General features: G+C 42.1%; 2 protein-coding genes across 8 annotated transcripts in view; one reads left to right on the forward strand and one right to left on the reverse strand.

Annotated features, from left to right (window-relative positions):
- Window positions 1-377: 377 nt before the first annotated feature.
- proser2 (proline and serine rich 2) lies at window positions 378-10,686 on the reverse strand. Its single transcript, XM_079656143.1, has 4 exons — window positions 10,561-10,686; window positions 7,811-7,959; window positions 4,800-5,076; window positions 378-4,048 (listed from the first exon to the last, which is right to left on the reverse strand). The coding sequence occupies exons 2-4, from the start codon at window positions 7,934-7,936 to the stop codon at window positions 2,562-2,564; spliced, it is 1,890 nt and encodes a 629-aa protein (XP_079512269.1). The 5' UTR covers window positions 7,937-7,959; window positions 10,561-10,686; the 3' UTR covers window positions 378-2,561.
- Window positions 10,687-11,865: 1,179 nt separating this feature from the next.
- rab3ip (RAB3A interacting protein (rabin3)) overlaps window positions 11,866-27,264 on the forward strand; it is an 18,919-nt gene continuing 3,520 nt past the window's right edge. The window contains exons 1-10 of one of the 7 annotated variants that reach the window (XM_079654542.1): window positions 11,866-12,022; window positions 17,265-17,380; window positions 17,612-17,725; window positions 17,975-18,138; window positions 19,067-19,238; window positions 20,453-20,548; window positions 21,307-21,384; window positions 23,334-23,543; window positions 25,741-25,869; window positions 27,007-27,119. In XM_079654542.1, the coding sequence (XP_079510668.1) occupies window positions 17,639-17,725; window positions 17,975-18,138; window positions 19,067-19,238; window positions 20,453-20,548; window positions 21,307-21,384; window positions 23,334-23,543; window positions 25,741-25,869; window positions 27,007-27,119 (1,049 nt within the window). In that variant the 5' untranslated portion in view covers window positions 11,866-12,022; window positions 17,265-17,380; window positions 17,612-17,638. Of the gene's footprint in view, window positions 12,023-16,592; window positions 16,687-16,752; window positions 17,155-17,264; window positions 17,381-17,611; window positions 17,726-17,974; window positions 18,139-19,066; window positions 19,239-20,452; window positions 20,549-21,306; window positions 21,385-23,333; window positions 23,544-25,740; window positions 25,870-27,006; window positions 27,120-27,264 lie in introns of those variants that run through there. The other 6 variants (XM_079654546.1, XM_079654543.1, XM_079654544.1 and 3 more) reach the window with 6 other exon arrangements.

Below are 27,264 nucleotides of genomic sequence, written 5' to 3' on the forward strand. Positions count from 1 at the left end.
TACTTCAAATATACTGTAGCTGAACTACAGAGAACCGGAGTCCGTAAACAAATTCACAGAAAAATATTCACGTGAAAAATAAAACATACTTCAATATTGCTGTAGGTGAGCTACAGAGGCCGGAGTCTGGTTAACAAACATAAACATACACACACACACACACACACACACACACACACATACTCACTCTCTCTCACACACACACTTTTTTTTGACAGATTTGATATAAAAGTGAGGCAGATGTTATCACACACACACACACACACTGTCTCTGTCACACACACACACACACACACTCTCTGTCACTGTCCAACACACACACACACTCTCTCTCTGTCACTGTCCAACACACACACACACTCTATCCGACACACACACACACACACACACACACACTGTATCCGACACACACACACACACACACACACACACACACACACACACACACACACAACAGTTAAATAACACACTTGCCAAAAGATATCAACAACAGCTCAAGACGAGTAGAAAACACCAGGATGTATTTCTAGACTGCGGTTTTTAGTGCTTCTGTTTTTCTTACAATCCCATGTGCGCCGCCCCTCCCTAAAGAGCAGATTTTAAGCGTTCCCCTCAGTAAGAAAGTAAAAAGTCCTCGCCACAAAACCCATTCCACAGTCTGTGGTCTGGTGTGGGAGTGGAGTAAAAATATCTCTCTGAAAATCTCTTATTCCCGTCTGCAGCATTGTTATTCCATTTGGTTTCCAGAACAATTGGGACATTCTTGTTTCTGGAATTGGATAAAACCGTCCTGCTTTTTACAACATAGTTTGTTCATTTCAGATACAGATTACAGAATACAATCGCACCGAAGAAAAAGTACCTTCAACTTTGTTTTTACCCCAAAGTGCTGACAGAAAAACACCGTCGACCGAAGAGTTGGTAGAGAAACCATTAAGCACTAAATGAATGCCCTTGTTTCTGCACTATAAAGATTTCACAGCCTTAAAAAGGAACGTGACACTGTAAACCAAAATATATCACTTAGTTATATTTTTTAAAGATTTAAAGTACAATTTGCAACCCAAATACTCTCTAACTTAACCTTTAATTGTCTTCTTTAAATAACTAAATTACTCTTGTGCATAATTACATTTACTTTAAATAACGGTTAAAAGTGTTTCCTGCAGCTAAAAAGACACATATTTCACCAGAGCCAGATTAACCTACGACGCAAAATATCTCTTTTCAATCCATGTGTACCGACTTTATATATCGCCACACATTACCCCAGACACATGCTATTCAGGACGACTAACATGCCCAATGTGTGCAGTGTGGAAGATAGTATGTGGAAATCTAAAAGTTAAAAGCACATGTATTCAACTAATGATGTTCGCTGGGATCCTCAGTCCTGATCTGAGTCCTGGACTTCGAGTCGTGGCTGAACCTGTCTCTGTGGTCCTGCCTGACTCTCACCACTACTTCCCTGATGGCTCCCACAGGATTGCTGACATCCTCGTGGATTCATCTTCTTATTATTGACACATGCATTTCCAAACATTCGGTCTACCTATGTTTTAAATGTATTATCTTTTCGATTTACACACGGCATCTATTTCAAGTCTGTCCGTCCTGGGAGAGGGATCCCTCCTCTGTTGCTCTCCCTGAGGTTTCTCCCGTGTTCCCCTTTAAACTGTGGGTTTTCTCTCTGGGAGTGTTTCCTTGTACGATGTGAGGGTCTAAGGACAGAGGGTCTAAGGACAGAGGGTGTCGTATTTTCATTCTGGTATTCTGTACAAACGTGAAGTCCACTGAGACAAATGTAACATTTGTGATATTGGGCTCTATAAATAAACTTTGATTGATGGAATAAAAACTAGATTCTGAGTCCCTGCTACAGGATAAGGTTTCCAAATTACTGCAAATGAACATATTTGGTTTCTTTTTGGGAGTCCTAGAAGGTTTGTGTCACAGGTCATTTTGCCATTTCCCAATGAATTACCCAGTCTTACTTTTGGCTTTAAAACAACATAAAAAAATCCCAATAAAAGTCTTGGTAACTTTTATAAAGTGGGTCTCATTTGCAAAAGATGCTCCTATTTTAGTTCATCTCGACTCAATCCCAAATACACCACCGGAAACATTCCCAAAAGTACCAGAAGTGGATAAGTCCGCCACCGATAAATACACTACTTCCTCCTGTTTAGTACCGTTTGATACACATAAGAAAATAGGAGCCATTTTGAAAAGATCCAGATATTCACAATCATCCTCGTTTGTGGCAAAAACCAAAAGTTCTTTGATTCCTGCAGGAAGAGGATGCTCCTCTTTACAGCAACAATTTGCGGTATACAATGTCTTGGATCAGATATAATATAAAGTAGTTTATCTTTGTCGAACGTGACACACTTGATTGTCTGTTTGTTTTATGACCAGGAAGTGAGAACTGGCTGTGCAGGTTCTTTCGTAAGATCTCGAAAAAGTCTTTCCCCTACCACGCCTCAAGTTCAGACAGACATGGGGGAAACTTCCAGCATTCCTCAAGCAGAAATTCACGCTCGACAGGTACAGAAAGTTTATCAAGACTCCTTCCACAACCCAAGTTTCCTCAAGGCTTCTCTGCGCGATTCGTCCGTCGCTCCTCGTCCAGAGAACTGCACGGTGATGCCTTGGGGACGAAAGGTGGATCTTCGCCTGTGATCAGGAGATAATGCTCGAGGTGCTGGTAATGATGTAGAAACGCCGCCATGATAGGAGTGACGAGGAGGTCTTGGTGCCGGAGCGGGAGCGGGAGCTGGTGCTTTGAAACTCTTAGAAGGAATGTCCGTCGGGCGATTCAACCCGTACGAAGGGTTGAAAGCTCGGCTTTTTCCTCCATGGCTGTTCAGCGCAGTGGGTAGCGGTTCTTGTTTGGCGGGTAAGCTTTCACTCTTGTCGATGTGGGAGCTGAGGATATCTGGAAGGTCGCTCTTGGCTACGTGAGAAGGGGTCATGACTTTGGTCTTTCCTCCGTAGGGGTTGAACTCGGTTGGGTTAGCCAGCGCAGGGGGCAGGACTTTGGGATCAGGGCTGCTTGGTGAAGGTAACGACTCTCTTCTGAAGGAATGAGAAGGATTCACCGTGATGGATTTCCCCCCATAGTTGTTCGGTTCGAGCGAAGTGACTTCAGGCGGAGCGGGGAAAGATGGAGATGTCCTGGTTTCTAGTAGAGGAGGAGGAAGGTAGCTACTTTGTGTCATCGCTGGAGGTGAAGGGCTCGATTGGCGGCTTCTTTCGTCAAACCTCTTGAGGGATTCGGACCGCTCAATCTCTGGTTTCTTGACGATCTGGCTCTGACTCGGTGTCGTAACTCCTGGTAATTTGGTGGTGGTTTCTGTTGGTGTTGGGGGAGCGCGGACCTCCACTGGCTTGGTTTGTAGACCTGCGAGAGGAACTAAAGAGGCGTCAGGGACCGGGATGAGCGACGTACCTCCAGACATCGCTCGATTCCTGTGTAGACCCAGTTTAGACAGGGCCTCCATCCTTGATTTATCTGGTGAGGGGTCCTTGAAGGAAATACTGCGAGTGGGAGTCTGTCGAGACTCCACGGTCAGGGGAGAGTCGTCTTGCAGCAAAGGGCGAGCCGTACCTGTAAGGTTTGCTAACATCTGCGCCTTTCTCTCTTGGATGTGGACTTTTGACAGCGACTGGTTCTGAGTGTCCTTATGGCCGTGGATCACACTGATGTTGTCCGGATAACGGTTCGGTTTAGCATAAGTTGGAGGGCCATGTTTAGGAAGATCGCTACTCGGACTCAATTGCTTGTCCGACTCGATGCTCGGGTGGCGGAGGAACGAGGAGGGATGCAAGTTCGAGGAAGTTCCTGCCTGGTTACCTGCTAACTGCTGGGCAATAAGAACTGGGGTGGGGATGCAGCCTGGAGGGTGGTAGGAGTAGTGGCCGTCTGTAGCTCCATAGCTGCCACTTGGCAAAGGAGGGTTGTACTCGGAGGGTAAGCCGTCCGTTGCATCTCGCTTCGGCTTTATCTCGAAGTGGCTTCCAGGGGTCTGCATCATGTTCATAAAGTCTGTGAGGAACAAATGGTGAAAAAAGTTAAAATCTTGGAACGACTTCAAGCTTTAAGGACTGTACTGTACATATCTATGTGCACTTTGAAGTATCGCATTAGAAAGGCTGTATGGAAACTTGCCATATTCAATAGAAGTTTCTCAATTGAACAAAAGTCTTATTGCTCTGTTGAAGTGGTACGTTTATGGAAATGCTAAATGATATGGATAACCCATTGTGGAATAAGTTCAGATGATTCAAATATTAAACTCAAGTGATTTCCGGAATACACATTTGTATCGTTTTGTCTCTAGACAGCATTACACATGGCTAATTCTGGCTGATATGATAGAACAATTCAAACAAATTCCTCAAGGCGTATCTCCAAATTTCCCTCATTGATCGTTTAATGCCACTTGTTTTGTTTACAGTTTGAAACCTCTACTTTCCCTACTTTGTTTACTGGTGGATTATAATAATGTATACAAATCGTAGCCTATACCATCAAACGTTGGTTAACAACACAGCCTAGTTTATACTTGCCAAACCAGATTCAGCCATTTCAGATGCTTAAAAACTACTTTTCTTTGGTTGTTTTACCAACTCTGGGACAGTTACGATACAATTGAAGACATACCATGCTGTGAATTCACCAGTTACCTTTATTCTTGGTACATTCAAATGACTACATGTCAAACGTTTGGATTCCTACATCTACGTATTTACAGACTTCTGGATAAGACCCAGAAACAAGAACAACTGTACCCTACCTGGACTTGTGGGATTGTAGATCGGCTCTTTGTTCTGCAGTAGGTCCGGTTCTGGGCGGACCAGGTAAATAATGTCCTGGTCTTTGGCGACAGGATGCCTCGGCATGCGCGAGGAACCACTAGCACTCGAGGTCTGGTGGATGCTGTTCGCTGGGGTCTTCATCCGGTCGTTCTCCTCCAGACTTTCATCCAACGAGTCGATGGTTTTCTCAAAGAACTGGATGCACTCCTGCTCCTCCTGGCTCAGAAAGTTCAGGGTATTGTCCTTATCGTCGTCCTGTCAAGGCAAAGGGATCAGAGGACGTTAATTGACATACAGTACAATACAGCACTTTAAAACCTCCAGACCAAAGTGCTGCACAGTGAGATAAACAAACAAACAAACAAACAAACTCACAGCCCAGCTCACACACCATAAAACAAGCACAAGTACAAACAATAGATAATTTAAAAGCAACAATCGACAAGGTGTCAAAACGCCAAGGAGAAGAGGTGGGTTTTCAGAAGCGATATTTCTAGTGTTCCTGCCAGTATTTGGTTCTGAGGTTGTTTGTAGTTCCTTAAAAGATGCCCTCGTGTTACATATTTGGCTAGTTAGGGCTATTTCAAAAGCAATAGTGATTTAAACTGCTTTCGGCTGAATCTATACAGGCAATTTTGTACTTTTCAATATTGCTGGACCAAGTTTTTTCACTTTGACTCGTATTACTGCAATTGAATTGGGCGTAGGGTCGATACAAGTATTATTTAGCTGTGGATTTGTTTTCTAATACAGTGTCTTCACAACAAATGACCACTTTAACCGCCATGGTATGAAAGACTTGTATTGGCGCTTTGTTTTTTTGATGTATTTGGGATACTGTTTTTTCTTTGTCGTTGTGGTACTGCTTTAACTTCAGTCCTTCTACTTATTCGCAGGCCCACTGCTCATTGTTACAGAGGATTAACTAGCGCCTACAGCCATGTGGTAGAGCTTAAATAGGTTGACTTGATCTTTATCCGGACTGAAAGAGACTTTAAAGGAGGGCAGTGAAACCAAAAGTCACCAGGTTGTCACTGGATAGCTCATTGTGTGAGTCCTCAGTGGGTTTACTGTAAGGAGCTGGACAGGTAGACGCTGAGATGGGGAGAAGAGAGGGACGTTTGAGCTAAATTTAGGGTCGGAAAGAAGTTAGGAGGGTTGGGATGTGGGAACAAGCAGACCTGTGTTCAGTCTGTACACATTGACTCCTGCAGGAGGAAGTCAGAGTGGATGGTTTACAAAAAACGGGGTTCAACGATGAAGAGAGAAATGTAAATACGGTTTCTAAGGATATATGAACATTTTAATCAGAATACTTTATTTATCCCGTGGGAAATTGGGTTTCGTAATAGTTGCTCCACATTAGAATTAAATACATTTAAAAAAGAAGGAAAATAATAAGGAGTTTAAGAAAAATGTCCAATAAAAGACTAAATAAAATGCAAATATTTATAGAAACACAAGAAGTTAAAGTCCAATATAAGATCAAGTACAAATAAATAAAAATATAAAAAGGAAATAATACAATAAGTGTAGCTCTGGCCTGCTTGAGTAACCGTTCCCACACAAATGGACAACAAACAGTCTGATAATGAGGTGTTATTGATCTCGTGTTAAACTGTAATTACACAGCGAACACAACCTGAGGAAGCTGCTCGGTTGGGGCTATTTCAAGGTCATGTCCTTCAGCGTGCGGCGGACATGCAAAAAGGGTTTGTTGCCGACATCAGAGTCTTGTTTTTACTTTACACCGACTGAGACAAAAGCACCTGCAGCAACACCCATCTGAAACCAACGTGAGATAAACACAGATCTGCAGGTTTCAGTCAATGCCGTCTATTGTGGAGACGCAGCGACCGGAGATGAAAAACTGCAGCTCGACCGGTTCCATTTGTGTTGTCAGTGATAATGAATGTCATCCCCAAGGCATGCCGAGGGATTAAGTTGTTGAGCAGGTGTAATTTCACAGCGACGGTGAAGACTGGGTGCTTTGTGTAAACACAGAGAGGTACAGCTTGGATAATCAGCTGTTCATCTGATACGCTGAGTGTTTGCTGTGTGTAAGGGGACAATAGAACAAGACGAGTCTATCCTTCAGTTTACAGAGCGTCCAGGTGTTCGCATACACACCTGTGTCCCCTGTGATAACCAATAAGTCAACTGTATCTGTTGCAATTGGTAGATATCGACCAACTTATTGGAATAGTTTGGGGAGATATGTATAGGAGGCTATGTTTTACTGTTACGTCCGTTGGGTTGTGAAATACCTGCCCGATCCAGTTCATGAAACTTGGCAAAATGGTGTCGAATTATCTAAAGAAAGGAACCACAACATTTTGAAGGGACATATTTGTACACTTATGGCCCTGGAGGTCTGAACTGCACATTCCAATGTCTAGTTTTTATGTCCTCTTTGCACATCAAATAATAAGTATATTCAATTGTTGTGGGGTCTTTGATATAAAGGTTTTTAAAGAAAGCATAATTAATTGGATTTGTCTGGAGCCCTGGAATATGCACATGGCTATTAACACTTCATTGTTAAGATAATTATAACCATGTCATTTTATTTTAATTTGTAATAATATTTAATTTATTTTTGTGTTTGTTGTCCTTTTAAAAATTGTATGAATTTTATTATATTATTGTATTTAATTTAAATGTTATATTATTTAAATTGCATTTTATTCTTATTTTTATTTATTTTTAATTATTGTTTTTCTTGCGTGTGTCAGGTTTATTCTTGGTACGGTGAGCTGTTGTTCGGGTCAGGAATGTGTGTTATGCACCATTCTTTCTGAAGTAAACATTAAGGGTTTAACCTGTAAAAAAATCTCTAACGAATACAAAAAAACAATTTAATAATATTGCTGTTCCTTAAGGTCCCTTAAACGTTTGAAGCAACAATCTATTTTTCCGGTAAGAGGACGTAAAAGTACCAAAAAATCTCAAATCTTGTGAAGTATTTTCTATCTTTATAAATACGTACGCGTGTCCTGGAGTTTCGCCCGGCGTCTCCGTTGACTCTGTAGTGGATCTGAGGGCTGGCCTGCAGACGGAGGTCCATGATTCGGGGGTCAGAGGTTGCACATCTGGACTCGCTCTGAAGAATCATCAAATCCTCTTTTCAACGAGAGTCTGGAGACACAGAGAGAGAAGAGACGTCAAACAACTGACCGCAGAAGAAGAAGAATTTAGATCCTTTACTGTTGTCTCTCTACTTTAAAGAGTCCTCTCCTGCTGATGTTCATATCAGTATGTAGTGTCTCTACTTTAAAGAGTTCTCTCCTGCTGATGTTCAGGTGTATATCAGTATGTAGTGTCTCTACTTTAAAGAGTCCTCTCCTGCTGATGTTCAGGTGTATATCAGTATGTAGTGTCTCTACTTTAAAGAGTCCTCTCCTGCTGATGTTCAGGTGTATATCAGTATGTAGTGTCTCTACTTTAAAGAGTCCTCTCCTGCTGATGTTCAGGTGTATATCAGTATGTAGTCTCTCTACTTTAAAGAGTCCTCTCCTGCTGATGTTCATATCAGTATGTAGTGTCTCTACTTTAAAGAGTCCTCTCCTGCTGATGTTCAGGTGTATATCAGTATGTAGTGTCTCTACTTTAAAGAGTCCTCTCCTGCTGATGTTCAGGTGTATATCAGTATGTAGTGTCTCTACTTTAAAGAGTCCTCTCCTGCTGATGTTCAGGTGTATATCAGTATGTAGTGTCTCTACTTTAAAGAGTCCTCTCCTGCTGATGTTCAGGTGTATATCAGTATGTAGTGTCTCTACTTTAAAGAGTCCTCTCCTGCTGATGTTCAGGTGTATATCAGTATGTAGTGTCTCTACTTTAAAGAGTCCTCTCCTGCTGATGTTCAGGTGTATATCAGTATGTAGTGTCTCTACTTTAAAGAGTCCTCTCCTGCTGATGTTCAGGTGTATATCAGTATGTATTGTCTCTACTTTAAAGAGTCCTCTCCTGTTGAGGTTCAGGTGTATATCAGTATGTAGTGTCTCTACTTTAAAGAGTCCTCTCCTGCTGATGTTCAGGTGTATATCAGTATGTAGTGTCTCTACTTTAAAGAGTCCTCTCCTGCTGATGTTTAGGTGTATATCAGTATGTAGTGTCTCTACTTTAAAGAGTCCTCTCCTGCAGCACTTCTTTTCACCCTCTGTCTGAAACCAGAGCCCAGTCAGCTGGCCGGCTCTGTTGTGATTGATCAATCGGCTTAGAGATGTCCCGCCCCTTACCCTATCACGTACAATGTGTTGGAGCGCTAGCCAATAGAAGTGCAAGTGTTCCATAGTGATGTCACTATGTTCTGGAACTTTGGGATGTTAGCCTTTGCAGACCATTTACATGCACTAAAACCTATAGGATACATTAGCATAAAAGCAGAATAGGGCCTCTTTAAATAAAAATAAAAAGTCAACACTGTACAACATTAAAAGGAAAAGACAAGCATAAAAAAATTAATAATAATACTTATTTTTATCCATAACACATTGTAAAGTATAAAAGTAATGTCCTCGGCAGCTGCTTGAGGTGAAGTGAGTTTTAACTTCTTAATATATATTTGAGTCCAGTGGTTCCATACATAGGGGTCAGGTCCCTTAGAGGGTCACCAGATAGATCTGAAGTAGAGCAGAATATATAAAGCAGCTTAAAACGGAAATACTCACGCTCAAATACCTGAGCGTGAGTAAGCTCTAGTGCCAGGTGAGCTCCACCTGACGGACCAGTTCTCCTGGAACAGGAAGCTGACAGACTGGCTCCTCAAGCCGAAACCTACGGAGCTTTTTTAGCCAACACATTCTTCTTATAAAAATAAAAACTCAGAAGAAGTATAATACAAAAAGCTTCCTTGTTGAGGTTTGAGGGGAAATATTTGACTAGATAAACAAGAACTCCTTATCGTGGTCAAACAACGATGGGAAGGTGTGGGTGTTCGCTCCTCGGGATGTGTGTTTGGTTAAACTATTTAAAAAAGAATTAAAACACAGGCTCATGGTACTTATTATTATTATTATTATTATTATTATTATTATTATTATTTCTATGTATGTCTGCTGGGGCCATTATTTTACCCCAAAATGTATTGAATTATATGTTACATTAAATAAAAGGGATTTTTCCATCCAGTTTTTATGTTATTGTGTTTATATAATATAGTAAAATAATGTTAATATTTAAAATTAGCAATGAGGAACTTTTATTATTATGTATTTATTTACCAAAACTAATATCAGATAATAATATCATCTTGTTGTTTTGGTTGGGTCAAATTTAAGTGATTTCATACACAATATATAATTATTTTGACCCAATTCTATTTGTTTTTTATACATAGGTCCAATATATATAGACATATATTGATATTGATTGTATTTGCAGTGTTCATAAGGATGTATATAACACACATACTAAATATGTCATAATAATCTATGCATATAAGACTTTTCAAAACAAAGCAAGCATAAACAAAAAGTACAATAACTTATTTCACAAATAAAATTCAAATAAATAAATAAAGTTAGGAAAATGCCTTTGTATAATAATGGTTTTAAGAATGATTTAACATTTTTAAAATAACATTTTAGTACAGCGTTATTTGAAGAATCTGCAGGAATATCATACATGTAAGAATGGTGACTTTCCATGAGTTAATTAAGTAAATAAAATCCCCATAAGCCGGTTTACACGTGGAGACAATGCGAGTAAAATTAGAAGTATTTTTACATAATGACTTACCCAACAACTCCACAGCTCGGTCATCATAAAACCAACACACAGAGAAGTAGTTTTTCCTTCAGAGCTGCTTCAAACTTTCCTGTAAAATAAATCGTCTTTTAAGGTCCAGTTCGCGGTTGGAGAGCTCCGTGCGTAATGACTCCACTTTGGCACATTACGCAGCACTTTAAAGCACCACGAAGCCCCGCCTACCGCCGTCAGGAGGGCGTGTGTATGTGTGTGTGTGTGTGTGTGCGTGCGTGTGTGTGTGTGTGTGCGTGCGTGTGTGTGTGTGTTTTCAGTCAGGTGTGGTGGTGACTGACACACTGGAAAGTTATCCAACTCATACACACCTCAGAGTTTCACTATGATGTGTTCAGGGATAGTGGGAAGTTTAAGCAAGGTCATTTTTACTTTTACTCTACTTACTACATTTAAGTGGAAGTCTTTTTTTTACTTGAGTACATTTATAAGTTGCTTTAAATGTTCACATTATTAATACAGCATGTATTCTGATGTCTAATGGGTTAAGTAACCTCGAAACAGGCCATTTTGCATTATAAGTGCTTTTACTTTTGGTACTTGAAGTGTTTTTGGATGCTAATTATTTTGTAATTTGGTAACAATTTAACACTCTCGTATTGGTAGTTTTATATAATATAAGATAAATACTTTTAGTCAGGCATTATCCTTTTATTTTCTACTTTAGTAAAGGATCAGAATTCTTAATAAACTTATTCCTAAATCAAGAAAACTGATTATATCAAGGGATTTGATAAAATGTGACTTTAGGGAGATATAGTGCATAGTCAGTATCCAATAAAATACATTCGTACATACATTTTGTAAACGTGCAGGACAAAGTGCAGCTATTTAAGGAAAAAAAACACCCAAAAAAGGTATTTAATGACTTAAAATAACATTAAGACGAAGAAAATAGATGACTGCAGACTTGTGATTTGTTTGTTTTGAGCGCCACCTGCTGGCTGTACCCTGATACAAAGTCCTTCACTGTGCACTGGCTTTTGTGAATAATAGGCTTTTTTAATGTTGAAATGTTGTCTTTTTATTATCTATTTTTAATGTTTTGCTTATTGTTATACTGAGTGAGTGAATTCATTTTTATGTTTTTTCACTTATTATATATTTTCACTGGGTTTCTGCATTATTTTGTACACGCAATCGTGAAGCATACATTATTATTTTGTATCTATTATATATGTTGTACTTGTGTTTCTGCACTATTAGGTTTTAATTTGTATTTTTCACACTGGGTTTTACAGTATTTTGACACGCAACCGTCAAACATAACAATCAGGTGATGCTGCTACTCCGGTTTGCCAGTTGTCCCTGAACGCCCCTCCCGTCTCCGCTCTGCGTCACTAACAGCTCCTCCGGTGTTTTAGTCGGTTTGTTTGTTTCTGCACGTTAACCGGGAGAGAGACCCCCAGAACCGGCAGCTGTCCACACACACAGAGGTCCGGTGAGTCCGCAGCTAGCGTGTTATTAACGTACATGTTGTTATTATGATTATAAGCTAAGTTAGGGCAATTTACGTAGCCTGCTAGCTAGCTTAGCTACATCTAAATGCACCATATGCGCCTACTATCGGACACTGAGCCGTTTGTCGCACTGTTCATCCCTTTTTCTCACAACCAAGGTAACACACACACTGATTACAAGTGCTTTATCATACTTTATATTTTTTATTTTAAAAGCATGAATGATACAGCCCTGTGATCGAGTCATATCAGATGATTTAGCTAGCCGTGGTGTAGGTTTGTGCAGTGACCGATAATGGAATCCCCAGGAAGTGAGCCTGCTGTTGAAGCCCATATTTGTAATGCCCGTAGTGGCCAAACAGTGGTGCTACAGCTCAAGTGACGTCATTTTGGCCCAAAAATACTTTTCCCCATTGATTTACATTGGGGAAAGAGACGTCTGTAAAAATAATTATTTTGAAGCTAAATAAACTTGTAATAATTAATGCATTTGTAAATTAATACAATGTTTTATTGTCATATTATATTTTTTTGCTTTATTTAATTCTCTACATTGACATTTAAAGAGTTATTTTCTCTCACTATTCATTTGAAACTCAACTGCGCATGCTCAGTGGGCCCACATACGGGTACTTTTGCTCTTCATGCGCCAATGAGCAGCTCTCGTAGGAATGAACCATAGACTGTATATATAAAGGAATGAACGGAGTATCCAACATCCATTCATCATTAATCAAACTGCAAATAACAGCTATTTTTCAAATCTTACAATAGTAACCGTTGTAGCCGTTTTTTCTGTTTTCAGTTGGTTTATTTAACTCTTTCTGATATAAATCTCACATCTTAAATAAATATTATAATTATACATCCATTTATCATTACAGCATCCACAGCAAATAACGGTTATATTTCAATATTTTGAAATTGAAGAAATGCGTTGTTTTGTAGCTGTTTTTATCTATTTTAAGTTGGTTTATTCCTCTCTTTCCAACATGCACCTTGCGCTTAATATCAATGCTAAAATATCACCTTTGAATAAGCCTGTTAACATCAGTTACCTAATGCAATTGCTCCGTTAGCATTAGCTTGTTATTAGCACTGAAACACAAGTTGACACACAGCTAAGATGTTGTCTTCATGCATCTTTAATGTGTGCAGAGTCAGATAACAGCCGTGAGTTTTTAAACGTTAGCCCCCCTGTTCAGTTGGTGTTAGCATGTTAGCTCAACTGCTAACGGTTCACACAAGCTAACCATTGTGAGCTAACCTAATGCTAGCTGTCACTGCACCCTGAAACAGGTGCTTTGAACGTAGACTGTTTTATAAACGTACATTTGTATCTGCAATACAATTCAAGGTTACATTTCAGCTTGTTGGCACACAGATAACACTATTATTCAAGTATATTACAGTCAAGTGAAAAACCGAAATAGACAAATATATACAAATAAAAATACTTTGCTGTAAAACAAAGCAATCAAATAAATTAAAAACAAAAGATGCAGTGAAGAGCACGACCAAGTTTGCAGAAAAACCTCATAAAATATGTCAAATAAATGCAGTGGAACATAAAAAACATGTACAATATAGCAAGTGTGACAATTAGGAAAATGCAATGCTTAATACAAATGCAAATTGTTCAATTGAGGTTTTAAAATGTTAACAGAACTTGATTTTCTTATAGCCTTGGGTAGAGAATTTCCTTAGTTTTGGTGCGTAGTTTTATAGAATAGAATTGAAGGGATGAACCCCTCTTTAATGGTCTCACATGCAGAGCACACAGTGACATGTGTTCTCTGCTTTTAACCCATCCTACTACCAGGAGTCTAGTACTAGGAGCAGTGGGCAGCTATTGTACAGCGCCCGGGGAGTAATGGGGGAAGGGGGTGTCCGGTGCTTTGCTCAAGGGCACCACGGCAGGGCAGGAGGTGAACCGCGACCTCTCCAAGTAGCAGTCCACACTCCATGTTTAGGTCTGTTCGGGGACTTGAACCTGCGACCCTACGGCTCACAGTCCAAGCCCCTACTGACTGAGCCACTGCTATAGTTTTATTTCATAGGGATCATTGTATCGTAGTAACCAGTATGTTCCTGCTAGAAATGGAACTGGAACCCATGTGAATGGAGTCAGTGAACAGAGAGGCTGTTGTCCGTTTAAACTGAGTTACTGTTTGTTGCAGACGCTGCAGCAACTATGCAAATGTTTGTGTCAGGTTTCAACAGAAAATAAATAAATAATACCAGTATCTTTAATACTCTTACACATGGAACATATACTCATAGAGCCAGGTCATTTCAAATACTGTCACATCACAAAACGGTGGGTTCAGAAATTCCTTGCTTAACATTTATTCTTTTGCTTTTTTTAAAAACTACTACAACGGTCTTTGTTTTCTCAGGTTTTCTGAGTGCAGCGTTGTTCAACCCTGTGTTGCACAATGACAATAAATGATCTTTGAATCCTTGATCATAAAACCATAAAAATCCTTCTGATGTTCAAACATGCAGGAAGTGCTCTGATATTCTTCTTGAGTTAAAGAAGCAAATACAATAAAAACTGTAACAAATCCAAGTCCTGCATCAAACCCTTACGAACCAGAACAATTATTAATATCTGCTTGGATTAAGCTGGGAGGAGGCCGAGGGGTAGACCTAGGACCAGGCGGAGGGATTATATCTCTTGGCCTGGGAGCGCCTTAGGACCCCCCAGTCAGAGCTGGTTGATGAGGGAAGGAATGTTTGGGGCTCTCTGCTGGAACTGATACCTCAGAGACCCGACCACGGATAAGCGGGAGAAGATGGATGGATTGAGCAAAGCATCATTTTCATTTCAATAGACTCATGTATTAATGAACTTAATGTTGCAGCTCAACTATCAATGATTACTCTTTTAATAATAACACTCCCTACAGGCCAAGCTTCCAACATGACGCATGTGTTTTGGTACTTGTGCAAGAGCAGCACCCAGATTGAAAAGCCCATTTCTTTTTTCTATTAATTTCCCATATAATGTTCACTCAATTTAAAACAAGCATGCTGAGTATGATAACTAAAGAGCTGCAGTGTAGAAGCTGAGTATGATAACTAAAGAGCTGCAGTGTAGAAGCTGAGTATGATAACTAAAGAGCTGCAGTGTAGAAGCTGAGTACGCGCCAATGTTGACAACACAGACTTACAAGTAAATGCCTTAATTTGAAACATTTAAGATCAAATATTGTTATTTCATTGTAATGTCCACTGCTCAGATGTTTGAGTAAATGTTAGGGCTGCTCGATTATGGCAAAAATCATAATCTCAATTATTGGAGATAAACATCAACATTATGTTTTTAACAGTTGATTACCCTGAATTTTAAGTATAATTAAACTTCAAAAAAAGAAAAGAAAAGTAACACAAATAATAAAAAAATAATCGTTTTATTTCGATTACGTTGTTTTCGTAATCGTTGCAAGCCGTAATTGCGATTTAAAATACGATTTTAATTGAGCAACCCTAGTAACCGTTGTCAGTGTTTAGGAGGACGTGAGGCTGCGTTTTAAAGTCCTTACTGGAGTAACAGGATCTTTACCCAGCATCCCTCAGTGTCCGGTTACCACGGGCTCTTCAGGACTCGTATCCATGGAGACAAGAAGGGGAGATTGGTTGTTTAGGTGGGCGGGGTTTCACCTGAGACCGACTTACCTTCCTTACCTGTCCGTCATCATGTGCTGCACACATCCTGGACACGCTCAAAGAATTCCAATCAACCGGTTTTAATACATCAGTACGAGTTATCGTGCAAAAATGCAGTGACTTGACAATATTTATATACCTCACCAAGTATCTCCTGCATGTCTTGTTACGTTTTTAATCTAAGGGCTGCAATTTAAGATCATTTTCCTCATCAGTCAACCTGCAGATTATTTTCTAAAATATAATATCTTTTAATTACTTACTTATTGCTACGAGTAATCGAGTATCAATATGGTTGGGCATATCTTTTTATTTTATTTTTCTTGTTAATGTTTCCTTAGTTTGGATAGTTCCTGCTTTTAAATATGAAGTTTGCAATTTGTTTTCTTAAGGTATATTGCTCCATGCGTTGTATATTAATTTAGTTTTTTTGTTTAGTTTTTTGTCCCTGTTTAATAAATTGGCTAGATAATAAAAAAAAGGCAGATTGAAACCTTTTGCAAGCTATTTCTAAATAACTTAGTCCATCAAAAAGGTTGCTGTTCAGCTCTAAACTCACAAAGTCTCAGATGTCTGATTGTCCTTGAATGCACCAGCAGTCCAGTGCTGTCACCTGCATTTTCCAAACAAACAACAAGAATGAAACTCGGACCAAAACAATAACACGACTAAATGTAAATTATGATGTATTACTCATTTGAAGTCTTAGGATGGTTTGCAGACAGGTCATGGTGGAAGGCGTGACTCTGACATAATGATACTAAAACAAAACACAAGACAAGACGTGTTCTTCAGCTGGATCTTCAAATAACCTCCGGGAACAAGTGACGTGTGTGTGTGTGTGTGTGTGTGTGTGTGTGTGTGTGTGTGTGTGTGTGTGTGTGTGTGTGTGTGTGTGTCACACCCACTGAACACACACACACCAGGATGAGCTGGTGGGACCGGTGTTTTTTAAAAACACCTGAAACAGAAGGTAGGACAGGAGAGATGATTTTAAGAATGTGAGTTTCATAACAATAGTGAAGAATCTCTGGAATGAAGAATATTCTTTGACGCTTTGTGGAGGAATGTTCCGTCGCTCCCTCTCTGTCTCGCTTCCTGCTGGAGTTTGACCCCGAGAGTAAAGTCCAGTCTGCCTTACAGTAAAACACTTTATTGGAGGTTAAGGAAGAGGGTCTTTTCAAACTAACATCTCTTAGTTCATGTTGTGTGTTCTCTTGAAAACAAATCCTACAGCTCTATTCCGAATCCCTTTGAAGTTATGACGATGTTTGCATATTCTAAGCGTCACCAGTGCTTGTTTTTCACTTTATTGGTTTGCAATTAGTCCTGAAGGATCATTTGTACTCGTGTAAATACTAGTTAATAAAAGTCAATATTTAGTGTCTTATTTAGAAAGTTCCTATCTCCAATCGTTTTCTCTTGACACCACCTTCTGATTGTGTGTAGTATTGATAAAGCTCTATTTCATTTAACAACATTTTTAACAACTAAATATAATCTTTTGTTTTTGTCCTAATGTTTGTAAAAAGATCTTCTCCTCTCTCTCAGGTCGAGGACAGACGTTACCTGTCGCTGTTTCTTTTTGCTGAGTCACTGCTTCACCTGAACCCTGCTGTTAGTGTGACTGACTGAGAGCTTCAATCCACCACTGCTGCTGCACTATGGTACCACACACACACACACACACACACACACACACACACACACACACACACACACACACACACACACACACACACACACACACACACACACACACACACACACACACACACACACACACACACACACACACACACACACACACACACACACACACACACACACACACACACACACACACACACACACACACACTAGTTTGCTGCCTCTCTAAAATCTGTGTGTGTCTGCAGAGTGTATGATGTCTGACAGCAGCTGCTATGGCCTGCAGCGGTCCGGGCAAAGCTGAGACTCTGGAGGGTTTCCACGAGGTGAACCTCGCCTCCCCCACCACACCAGACCTCCAGGTAAATGAGCTCCATCACATGATGCAGGGAGGGGCTTCCTGCAGATCTTCAGGATGTTTACAGACTTATCACGGATCGGGTTAACACTTTCTACTGAAGATCCAGCATTTGTCTTTAATGTGACCAGTTGTTCCTGGACGCTTCACTTTAATCAAATCAATCAAATATATATTGTTTTCAGTTTGGACTTGTTTGTCTCTTTTGACAACTGTCCTCGTCCTTGTTGTTTCCCTGTGTGTCGTCCTGCAGAACCAAGCCGAGCAGCGCCCCCCCAGCCGTCACAGTGCCCCCCCCACCATTCTGTACCGCACACACTCCCTGGGAGCGCCCCCTGCTGGCCGCCCCACCTCCCTGCGGGCCGACCAGCTCCCCACGCAGCCCGTCTACTCCACACCCCACAGCCACAATGGAAGGTGAGGAAACACTCAACACTCTGAGACGGTCCCTCGTGTTTTATGAGCGCTGGATTCGTCTGCCCGTATCGTTTGGTGTTCATTTGTTGTAACTTTGTTCGTGCCGCCCTCTTGGCCAGGTCGCTCTTGAGAAAGAGACTTTTATCTCAATGAGACTTTTACCAGGATATATATGGAGATAGACTTCGATTCAATGTCATTAGTTTAAGAAATGTGTTAGTTTTGATCAAGCAGATATGTGAATATTGCAGCTTGTCAAATGTGAGGATTTGTTTCTTATCTATATTTAACTTCTTATAACTTTGTGACCTTTGGCTTTGGGACTTTTTACCAAGTGTTGTAGGACTTAAGGAAAACTTGCTGGAAAGTAAATCCTCAGCTTCATCGCAAAATAATATTCTATTGATTCCTTGGGCTTCATTTCAGGTATTAAAATATTCTGCCACCATACCATTTGAATTTGATTCATTTCAGCGTCCTGCCCTGGATATGAGACGATAACATATATGCCTAAACTCAATTAATTACATTTAGATGAACTCACAAAAAGCAACTTCGATAAGATTTGACAATTTTATTACCAGACATTTATATAAAAATCTACTCTTGAATCAAATCAAACTCAACATTCCCTAGCTTAAGGTAATATATTTATTTGTTACAGTTAAGAACTTCAACATAAAGGCATGTCTTAAAGATTGTAGAGCTATGGGGTGAGTAAAAGGATATTTAGTTGATTGCAATCTGCAGCCTCGCCACTAGGGGGCACTGTCCACAATGGAAATAACTGCACAATATTCAATCTGAACCTGCAAACCAAATACATATTTTCCAAATAGGTTTGTAGACAATATGTCCAAAGACTTTCCTTCCACATAAGCTCTTAACCCTAACTGACCGTTGTTGTTGTTGGCATGGTTACCCACAGTGCACCGGGCCAGGAGGCGGAGTCTCTGGAAGGCCACTTCCTGTCTGCTGAGGACGGAGAGGAGTGCAGCGCTCTGAGCGAGAGTCTGTCGAGGCTGAGGAGCCCGTCAGTGATGGAGGTCCGAGAGAAAGGATACGAGAGGCTGAAGGAGGAGCTGGTGAAGGCCCAGAGGGTAGGAGACACACACACACACACACACACACACACACACACACACACACACACACACACACACACACACACACACACACACACACACACACACACACACACACACACACACACACACACACACACACACACACACACACACACACACACACACACACACACACACACACACACACACTAACTGTTGCCTCATTGGCCCAGAGGGTAGGAGACACACACACACACACACACACACACACACACACACACACACTAACTGTTGCCTCATTGGCCCAGAGGTTAGGAGACACACACACACCACGAACGGACGGACGGACGGACGGACGGACGGACGAACATGAGAACACACACAGCCTCTGGTCATGAACTGATGGAATTTGAATGTGATATTGAATGTGTGTGTGCGGTTGGAGTGTGTGTCTGTGTGTTTTTCAGATCATAATAATACTGCTACACATTTTCATTACTTAAATAAAATCATGTCACATTTTTCATTCCTATTCTTTCATTTAAATGCATTTCTTTGTATTTCTTTTAGCAGGGTTGTACCAAAGAGTTTGAAGCTTTTTTCTCAACGTTGACATTTCAATTGTAAATTTAAATGTCAACGTTTTCATTTGCATGTCTATTTTTTGCATTGTGTGATAAAGAGAAGGCTAAAATTAGTATAACTATTATAATTATATTAGAATATTCAGCTTCAATCCATATTGATTGTATTTAGCCTGTAAGTGGAACGCACTGAGAAGTTACATTAATGGAATGAAATGGATTTTATATAAAGTTACACTTAATCCAATAAATCATAATTTTTTTTAAAACTGTTCACAGACATTCAAAGCTTTATTTTGAAACCTGAATAAGAATTACAAAAGTAAAAAAAAAAAACTTTTAGTCGAGCCATAATCTTTGTTTGTTGTTGCCATGCTATGATTTCACTCCCATGTGTTTTCATTTTGCGTTGTTTTTTTTCTGTTGTTTTCTGTTGTTTTGTGTGTGTGTGTGTGTGTGTGTGTGTGTGTGTGTGTGTGTGTGTGTGTGTGTGTGTGTGTGTGTGTGTGTGTGTGTGTGTGTGTGTGTGTGTGTGTGTGTGTGTGTGTGTGTGTGTGTGTGTGTGTGTGTGTGTGTGTGGGTGTCTGCGTGTGTGTGTGTGCGTCTGCGTGTGTGTGTGTGTCTGCGTGTGTGTGTGTGTCTGTGTGTGTGCGCGTGGGGAAGGATCTGCTGTTGAAGGATGAGAAGTGTGAGAGGTTGTCTAAAGTCAGAGATCAGCTGGGCCAGGAGCTGGAGGAGCTCACCGCCAGCCTCTTCCAGGTCTGTCTCCTCATCTCCTCCCCTTCCTCCTCCTCCTCCTTTTCGTCTCCTCTGCTTCCTGTTCCCTTCCTCCTGATGCAGACAGAAACTACTCCTCGGCAGCAGAGATGAGAAGCGGAGGCGTTGGGAAGATGTTTTTTTGTTAGGTCTAACCTGACTATCCCATGACTAGAAATGAAATAGTTTTACTGGTCATTTCTCTAAGTCTGACTTTAATTATGTAAAAAATCAGCAAATCTATTTAATTTAAAGAAAATAGCGAGCCCATAGAGCAGGGTGTCTCAAACCTTTTCATACCAAGGACCACTTAACCAATAACAAAACACTCGCGGACCACCTAACTCCACAAGTATCATGCAATCGAAAATTAAACTTAAGCTCGCTCCATTGCGGAGATATTCCCGCGAGAGTGCGGAAAACTGAAATGTATTTATTTATTTCAAATGGGAAATGTTACCAATATACTCACGGACCACCAGGGGGCGCTCACGGACCACACTCTGAGAAGCACTGCCATAGAGGATCAGCTTTACCTCCAGCTCCAACTGACCTTTTAAAGATGATTATTCTTTTCTCTCCTGTTCTTCCCCACTCTCTCCTTCCTCCTCCTCTTCCTCGTTCTTTGGACTCTCCCTCATTGAAGGAGTGTGTGTTTCCTGTCCCCTGTCAACACGACTGAAGCTTCACCTTCTGTCACTATTATGTTTATTGTGAGCAAAGAAAATATCAAAATAAATGAAATTGTTTGTGTTTAACAGGAAGCCCACAAAATGGTCCGAGAGGCAAACGTCAAGCAGGCAAACGCTGAGAAGCAACTGAAGGAAGCTCTGGGGAAGGTGAGCACACCTCCACGCACCTCCACACCTCCACACACCTCCACACCTCCACACACCTCCACACACCTCCACACCCCTCCACACCTCCACACACCTCCACACCTCCACACCTCCACACACCTCCACACACCTCCACACACCTCCACACACCTCCACACCTCCACACACCTCCACACCTCCACACCTCCACACACCTCCACACACCTCCACACCTCCACACACCTCCACGCACCTCCACACCTCCACACCTCCACACACCTCCACACCTCCACACCTCCACACACCTCCACACACCTCCACACCTCCACACCTCCACACACCTCCACACACCTCCACACACCTCCACACACCTCCACACCTCCACACCTCCACACACCTCCACACACCTCCACACACCTCCACACCTCCACACACCTCCACACCTCCACACACCTCCACACACCTCCACACACCTCCACACCTCCACACCTCCACACCTCCACACACCTCCACACCTCCACACCTCCACACACCTCCACACACCTCCACACCTCCACACACCTCCACACCTCCACACACCTCCACACCTCCACACCTCCACACACCTCCACACCTCCACACCTCCACACCTCCACACACCTCCACACCTCCACACCTCCACACACCTCCACACACCTCCACACACCTCCACACACCTCCACACACCTCCACACACCTCCACACACCTCCACACCTCCACACCTCCACACACCTCCACACCTCCACACCTCCACACACCTCCACACACCTCCACACACCTCCATACACCTCCACACCTCCACACCTCCACACACCTCCACACCTCCACACACCTCCACACACCTCCACACCTCCACACACCTCCACACACCTCCACACACCTACACACCTCCACACCTCCACACACCTCCACACACCTCCACACACCTCCACACACCTCCACACCTCCACACACCTCCACACACCTCCACGCACCTCCACACCTCCACACACCTCCACACACCTCCACACACCTCCACACCTCCACACACCTTCACACACCTCCACACACCTCCACACACCTTCACACACCTCCACACACCTTCACACACCTCCACACACCTTCACACACCTTCACACACCTCCACACACCTCCACACACCTTCACACACCTCCACACACCTTCACACACCTCCACACCTCCACACCTCCACACACCTCCACACCTCCACACACCTCCACACACCTCCACACACCTTCACACACCTCCACACACCTTCACACACCTCCACACCTCCACACCTCCACACACCTTCACACACCTCCACACCTCCACACACCTTCACACACCTCCACACACCTCCACACCTCCACACCTCCACACACCTCCACACCTCCACACCTCCACACACCTTCACACACCTCCACACACCTCCACACCTCCACACCTCCACACACCTCCACACCTCCACACCTCCACACACCTTCACACACCTCCACACACTTGAGATAAAGCTGTATCAGCTAACGTCTCAGAATCACTGCAAGGCATCGAGCAAAAGGTCGTGCCAACGTAGGGAATAAAAAAGACTTGATGTTGAACCTGCACAGATTGGATTTGCTTCCTAAACATGGGTTAAAGGTGGTGTGAAATAAGAGAGGATTAGGTATAAAACAAATATACAGAGTTTCTGTTTAAGGGGATAACTTGTTGAATGATGCACGTAATTCAAATGTGTAGTTCCCTTAAATATAAGTTGGGGCATAAGTTCAAACGAGAAGCTGAACTGTAAACGAAAAGTTTGTTAAAAATGAGTCAGTATTATTACACGTTAGTTTGTTGCCTATTTAATGTCTTTTTAATGTCTATCATTTAATTTCACGTTCATTCTTCGTGAAATGAGTTCAACAGAAATAAATGACTACTTTAACTCGATTATCATGATCATTCCCCCCTCCCCCCTCCCCCTCAGATCGACGTCCTGCAGGCGGAGGTGCAGGCGCTGAAGACTCTGGTGCTCTCCTCCCCCACCTCCCCCCTGGGGGAGCTGCCCTCTGTCGGGGGGGGATCCAAGACCCCCTTCAGGAAGGGCCACAGCAGGAACAAGAGCACCTCCTCCGCCATCATGGGGACGCAGCCCGACCCCTCGGCCACGCAACCAATCGTACGCGAGTGCAGAGAGGTGGGCGGAGCTTAGTTAACACCAGAGAGAGTTCGTGTTCTCTGATGATGTCATGATTACATTAGGATTCAAAGATTCAAAGGTTTTATTGGCTATAGAGAACCGCAGTGACGCGTCCTAAAACACGGAATAAACTCCTTCGAAAAAAACGCAATGCATTCTCTCCATAGGGTTTAGGAAAATAGCTGGAACTGAGGTCTGTGATTGAAACACATTTAAGAGACGGATCACGTTTTGTTCAGCCGGATAATCTCCACATGTCTACTTTCATCATTTTCTAATCATAAATCTAATCGCCAGAAGCAAAATGCTAACGTTATGCTATAAAGGAACTACAGCAGGGTCGCTGCTTCAACGTCACGCCAACTTCAGATCCATATTCAAACACATTTAGATTCTAAATGGTTCAAGTTGAAGCGTTTGTTTGAACAGTCTGCAGGAGGCAGGGACTTGCTTTCAAGCAGAACAGAAACTAACTTAGAGGAGTGTTTACGTGTTCGGCGTGATGACGTACAACGGCCTCCACGACTTCTGTAGTCCTATTCAGCCACTTGGTAACAACCATCGCTTTTCAAACACGTCAACTCTTCAGAAATCACCAGTGGGGTCACAGCTGATGGATTTAATGTCGTAGAACAAAACGTGATCCGTCTCTTCAATGTGTTTCAACCACAGACCTTAGTTCAGATATTATCCTAAACCCTACGGAGAGATTGCATTGCTTTTTGTTGAAGGAACCGGACGTGATAAAAATGCTAACTTACTTCCGGGTTTTAGGACGCGTCACTGTGGTTCTCTGGCATTCTCCTGACCTGAGCTCCTCCCACAGCCACAACGCAACATATATAATTCAATACAAAATAAAAAGTAGTGCAAACTAGGGGTTTCACAAATACCAATATTTACTAGTCGACTAGTTTTTCAAAATAGTAGTCGACTAGTCGACTAGTCGTTACGTCATAATAGAGACACACAAAGAGAGGTTTACAACTGTATTTTCTATTGGAACTCATACAGTAACATTAAACACTGCATTTTAATTTGTGTTACATGGCTGAGTAAATAACAAACAGTAACTGGACTCACCAAAATCGACAGCAAAAAACTCTTGTTTACATAAATGCCACGTAAATCCAGTGCGCAACACTTTATTCGCTGTCCTCCACGATAACGTCCACCTTTCCATATTTTTGGTTTGAACACCAACGCATCGACATGTGAGGGAAGGAGGCTTGACCGCTTTCGGGTGACAGTGTTGCCTGCCAGGGAAAAAACCCTCTCACTCGGGGTGCTTGTGGCTGGAATAGCCAGGTAGCTCCTCGAAAGCGGGGGAAGCGGTGCACGTTTTCTGCCCACCACTCCAGTGGATTATCCATTGTGGGGATATACGGTGTCCGCTGGCAGTAATCCCGTAGCTCATCATCCGCATCACTGTTGACCCGTGTTTTATTGCTGCTCGTTTGCCTCTGTTCAGTGCTGACGCCGGTCCGTTGCTCACTGGTGCTAGCATTACTGCTAGTGCTAGCTGTCGGCAGCGGGTGTCTCATCTTCAGATGGTTGCGCATAGCAGATGCATTTGTATTGTACTTCAGTACAGCTGTACACAACTGACACTTCACTGTGGAGTTGGTTACATCTTCGTTGAAGTTCTGCCATACATAAGAATGTCGGACGTGTTTTGGAGCATTTTGCAGCACCTCGTTTACCTCCATTTTTTTCACGACTAGTTGACTAGGGCCTACAGCGCCGACTAGTGGTAAAGGTAGTCGACTAGTCGATTAGTTGGTGAAACCCCTAGTGCAAACCGTCTCTATACATGTCAATAGAATATGATCAAGAACAGAATATGAAATAATGTAAATTAAGACTAAATTAAATACGGTTTATATTAATGCACACAACGTCTGCTTTCTTTTTATTACTGCCGAATGTTGTCCCATATTTCATTCAATTCGATTCCTATGTAAATACTTCTATATTTGATTATATTTGTTATTATTTTGAATACTTTTTTATGTAAATATAGTTTTCTTAAAATAGTTCTCTATCTGTGTTTGACATTGTTGTTTTACTTTTATGTACGCACCACGACACCAAGTCAGATTCCTCGTACGTGTCGACCGACCTGGTGATCAACCTGTTTCTGATTCTGATGATAACCTGTGTTGTTGTTGTTGTTGTTGTTGTTGTTGTGCAGGTGGACAGTCAGCTGTTCAGCGACTTCAAGGCGTGGAGGGAGGAGCCGACGCTGGAGCGCAGCTGCTGCTTCCTGGAGAGAGTTTACCGAGAGGACATCTACCCCTGCCTCACCTTCAGCAAGTGTGAGGTACAGAGACAGATATCAACATCAGGGGGTCCGCGGGGTCTTACAAAGTGTTACAAGTGGATAAATCAATTAGTGAAAATGAAGGCTATTAAAAAAAAAACTGCATTTTCCAAGGTGTTACATTTTGTAGCTTGTTTTCAATAAGTATCTAAATTGTCCAAAGAGGTTGTATTCTACAGGCTGCCTGAATGTAATCATGGCGTAGGTGTGTAGTGTGATTCTGTGGAGTTTATTTATGGCATCCCGTTGGATTTGACGTCATCTGAACAGGACATCGCACGCTCACTGCTTGATAGCTCGGAGGTCCGTTTACGCCGGTTGCTAAGTAACATGGTTATGGGGAAATGCAAGTCTGCGTCCAAATGGTTGGAAGATAAGGAGGAAGGACAATCAATACTGTATATAGTCAATGTGAGGTAAAGTGTGTCGCCAAGGTAACCAGTTAGAACTCCAAGTGGCGATGAGGTCTTAAAATGTAGGAAAGGGTCTTAAAAAAGGTCTTAAGAGGTTTTACATGTGACTTCAGGATTCCTGCTAAATGATCTCAACGTATCCTCCAACAGTTATGATGATCAGAACCGTTGTTGATGAGTTATGAGCATTGATTTCTAAACCAAAGACATGTTGATGAATGGTGGCCATGTTTGTAGACTCATTTCTTATGAACACGTGTATATCAGTATCAGGGTTTCTGCTAGGATTTTTTCTTTCCGGTCAAATGTCCGGAAAGAATTAATTTTACCGGACAAATTTGAAACGTACCGGTCATGTTTCAATAATAATAATAATTGTGTAGCAGAGTTACATTACATTTCATTTAGCTGTTGCTTTTATCCAAAGCGACTTACAATTACAGGGACTATTCTCCCCGGAGCAACTAAGGGCTGAGTGCCTTGCTTAAGGGCACACTAGTGGTGGTGTTCCTGGCGGGATTTGAACTCACAGCCTTCCGATCTTCAGCCCATCTCACTATCCATTAGACCACCACTACCCCTTTTGAGTTTCCGTTAGCAGGTGATGACCCGATATGCTGATGTTTAAAACTCAGTTAATGGGGCTCTTTTTTGATATTGCTTCAGTTTAGAATCGTAACGGATCCAAAAGTTCAGATTGTTTTTCTGCCTCTTCCTCTCTCAGCTGGGGTCGGCCATCTTGGAGGCGGTGGAGCAGAACACCCTCAGCGTCGAGCCGGTCGGGTTCCAGACGCTGCCCGTCGTCAAGGCCTCAGCTGTAGAGTGTGGGGGACCAAAGTGAGAACACACACACACACACTCACTCACTCACTCACTCACTCACTCACTCACGCGCGCACTCACACACACTCTCTCTCACACACTCACTCACTCACGTGCGCACTCACTCACACTCTCTCACACACACTCACTCACTCACTCA

This window comes from Notothenia rossii, assembly GCF_949606895.1.
Source record: "Notothenia rossii genome assembly, chromosome: 10".
Taxonomy (NCBI): Eukaryota; Metazoa; Chordata; class Actinopteri; order Perciformes; family Nototheniidae; genus Notothenia; species Notothenia rossii.

What these genes read in the sequence shown, in the direction of transcription:
- proser2 (XM_079656143.1), bottom strand. Translation starts at nt 7,936, where the DNA reads ATGATTCTTCAGAGCGAGTCCAGATGTGCAACCTCTGACCCCCGAATC. An exon ending in GGCGAAACTCCAGGACACGC is followed by an intron (nt 5,077 to 7,810) that starts GTACGTATTTAT and finishes TTGCCTTGACAG; the next exon opens with GACGACGATAAGGACAATAC. An exon ending in CTACAATCCCACAAGTCCAG is followed by an intron (nt 4,049 to 4,799) that starts GTAGGGTACAGT and finishes TGTTCCTCACAG; the next exon opens with ACTTTATGAACATGATGCAG.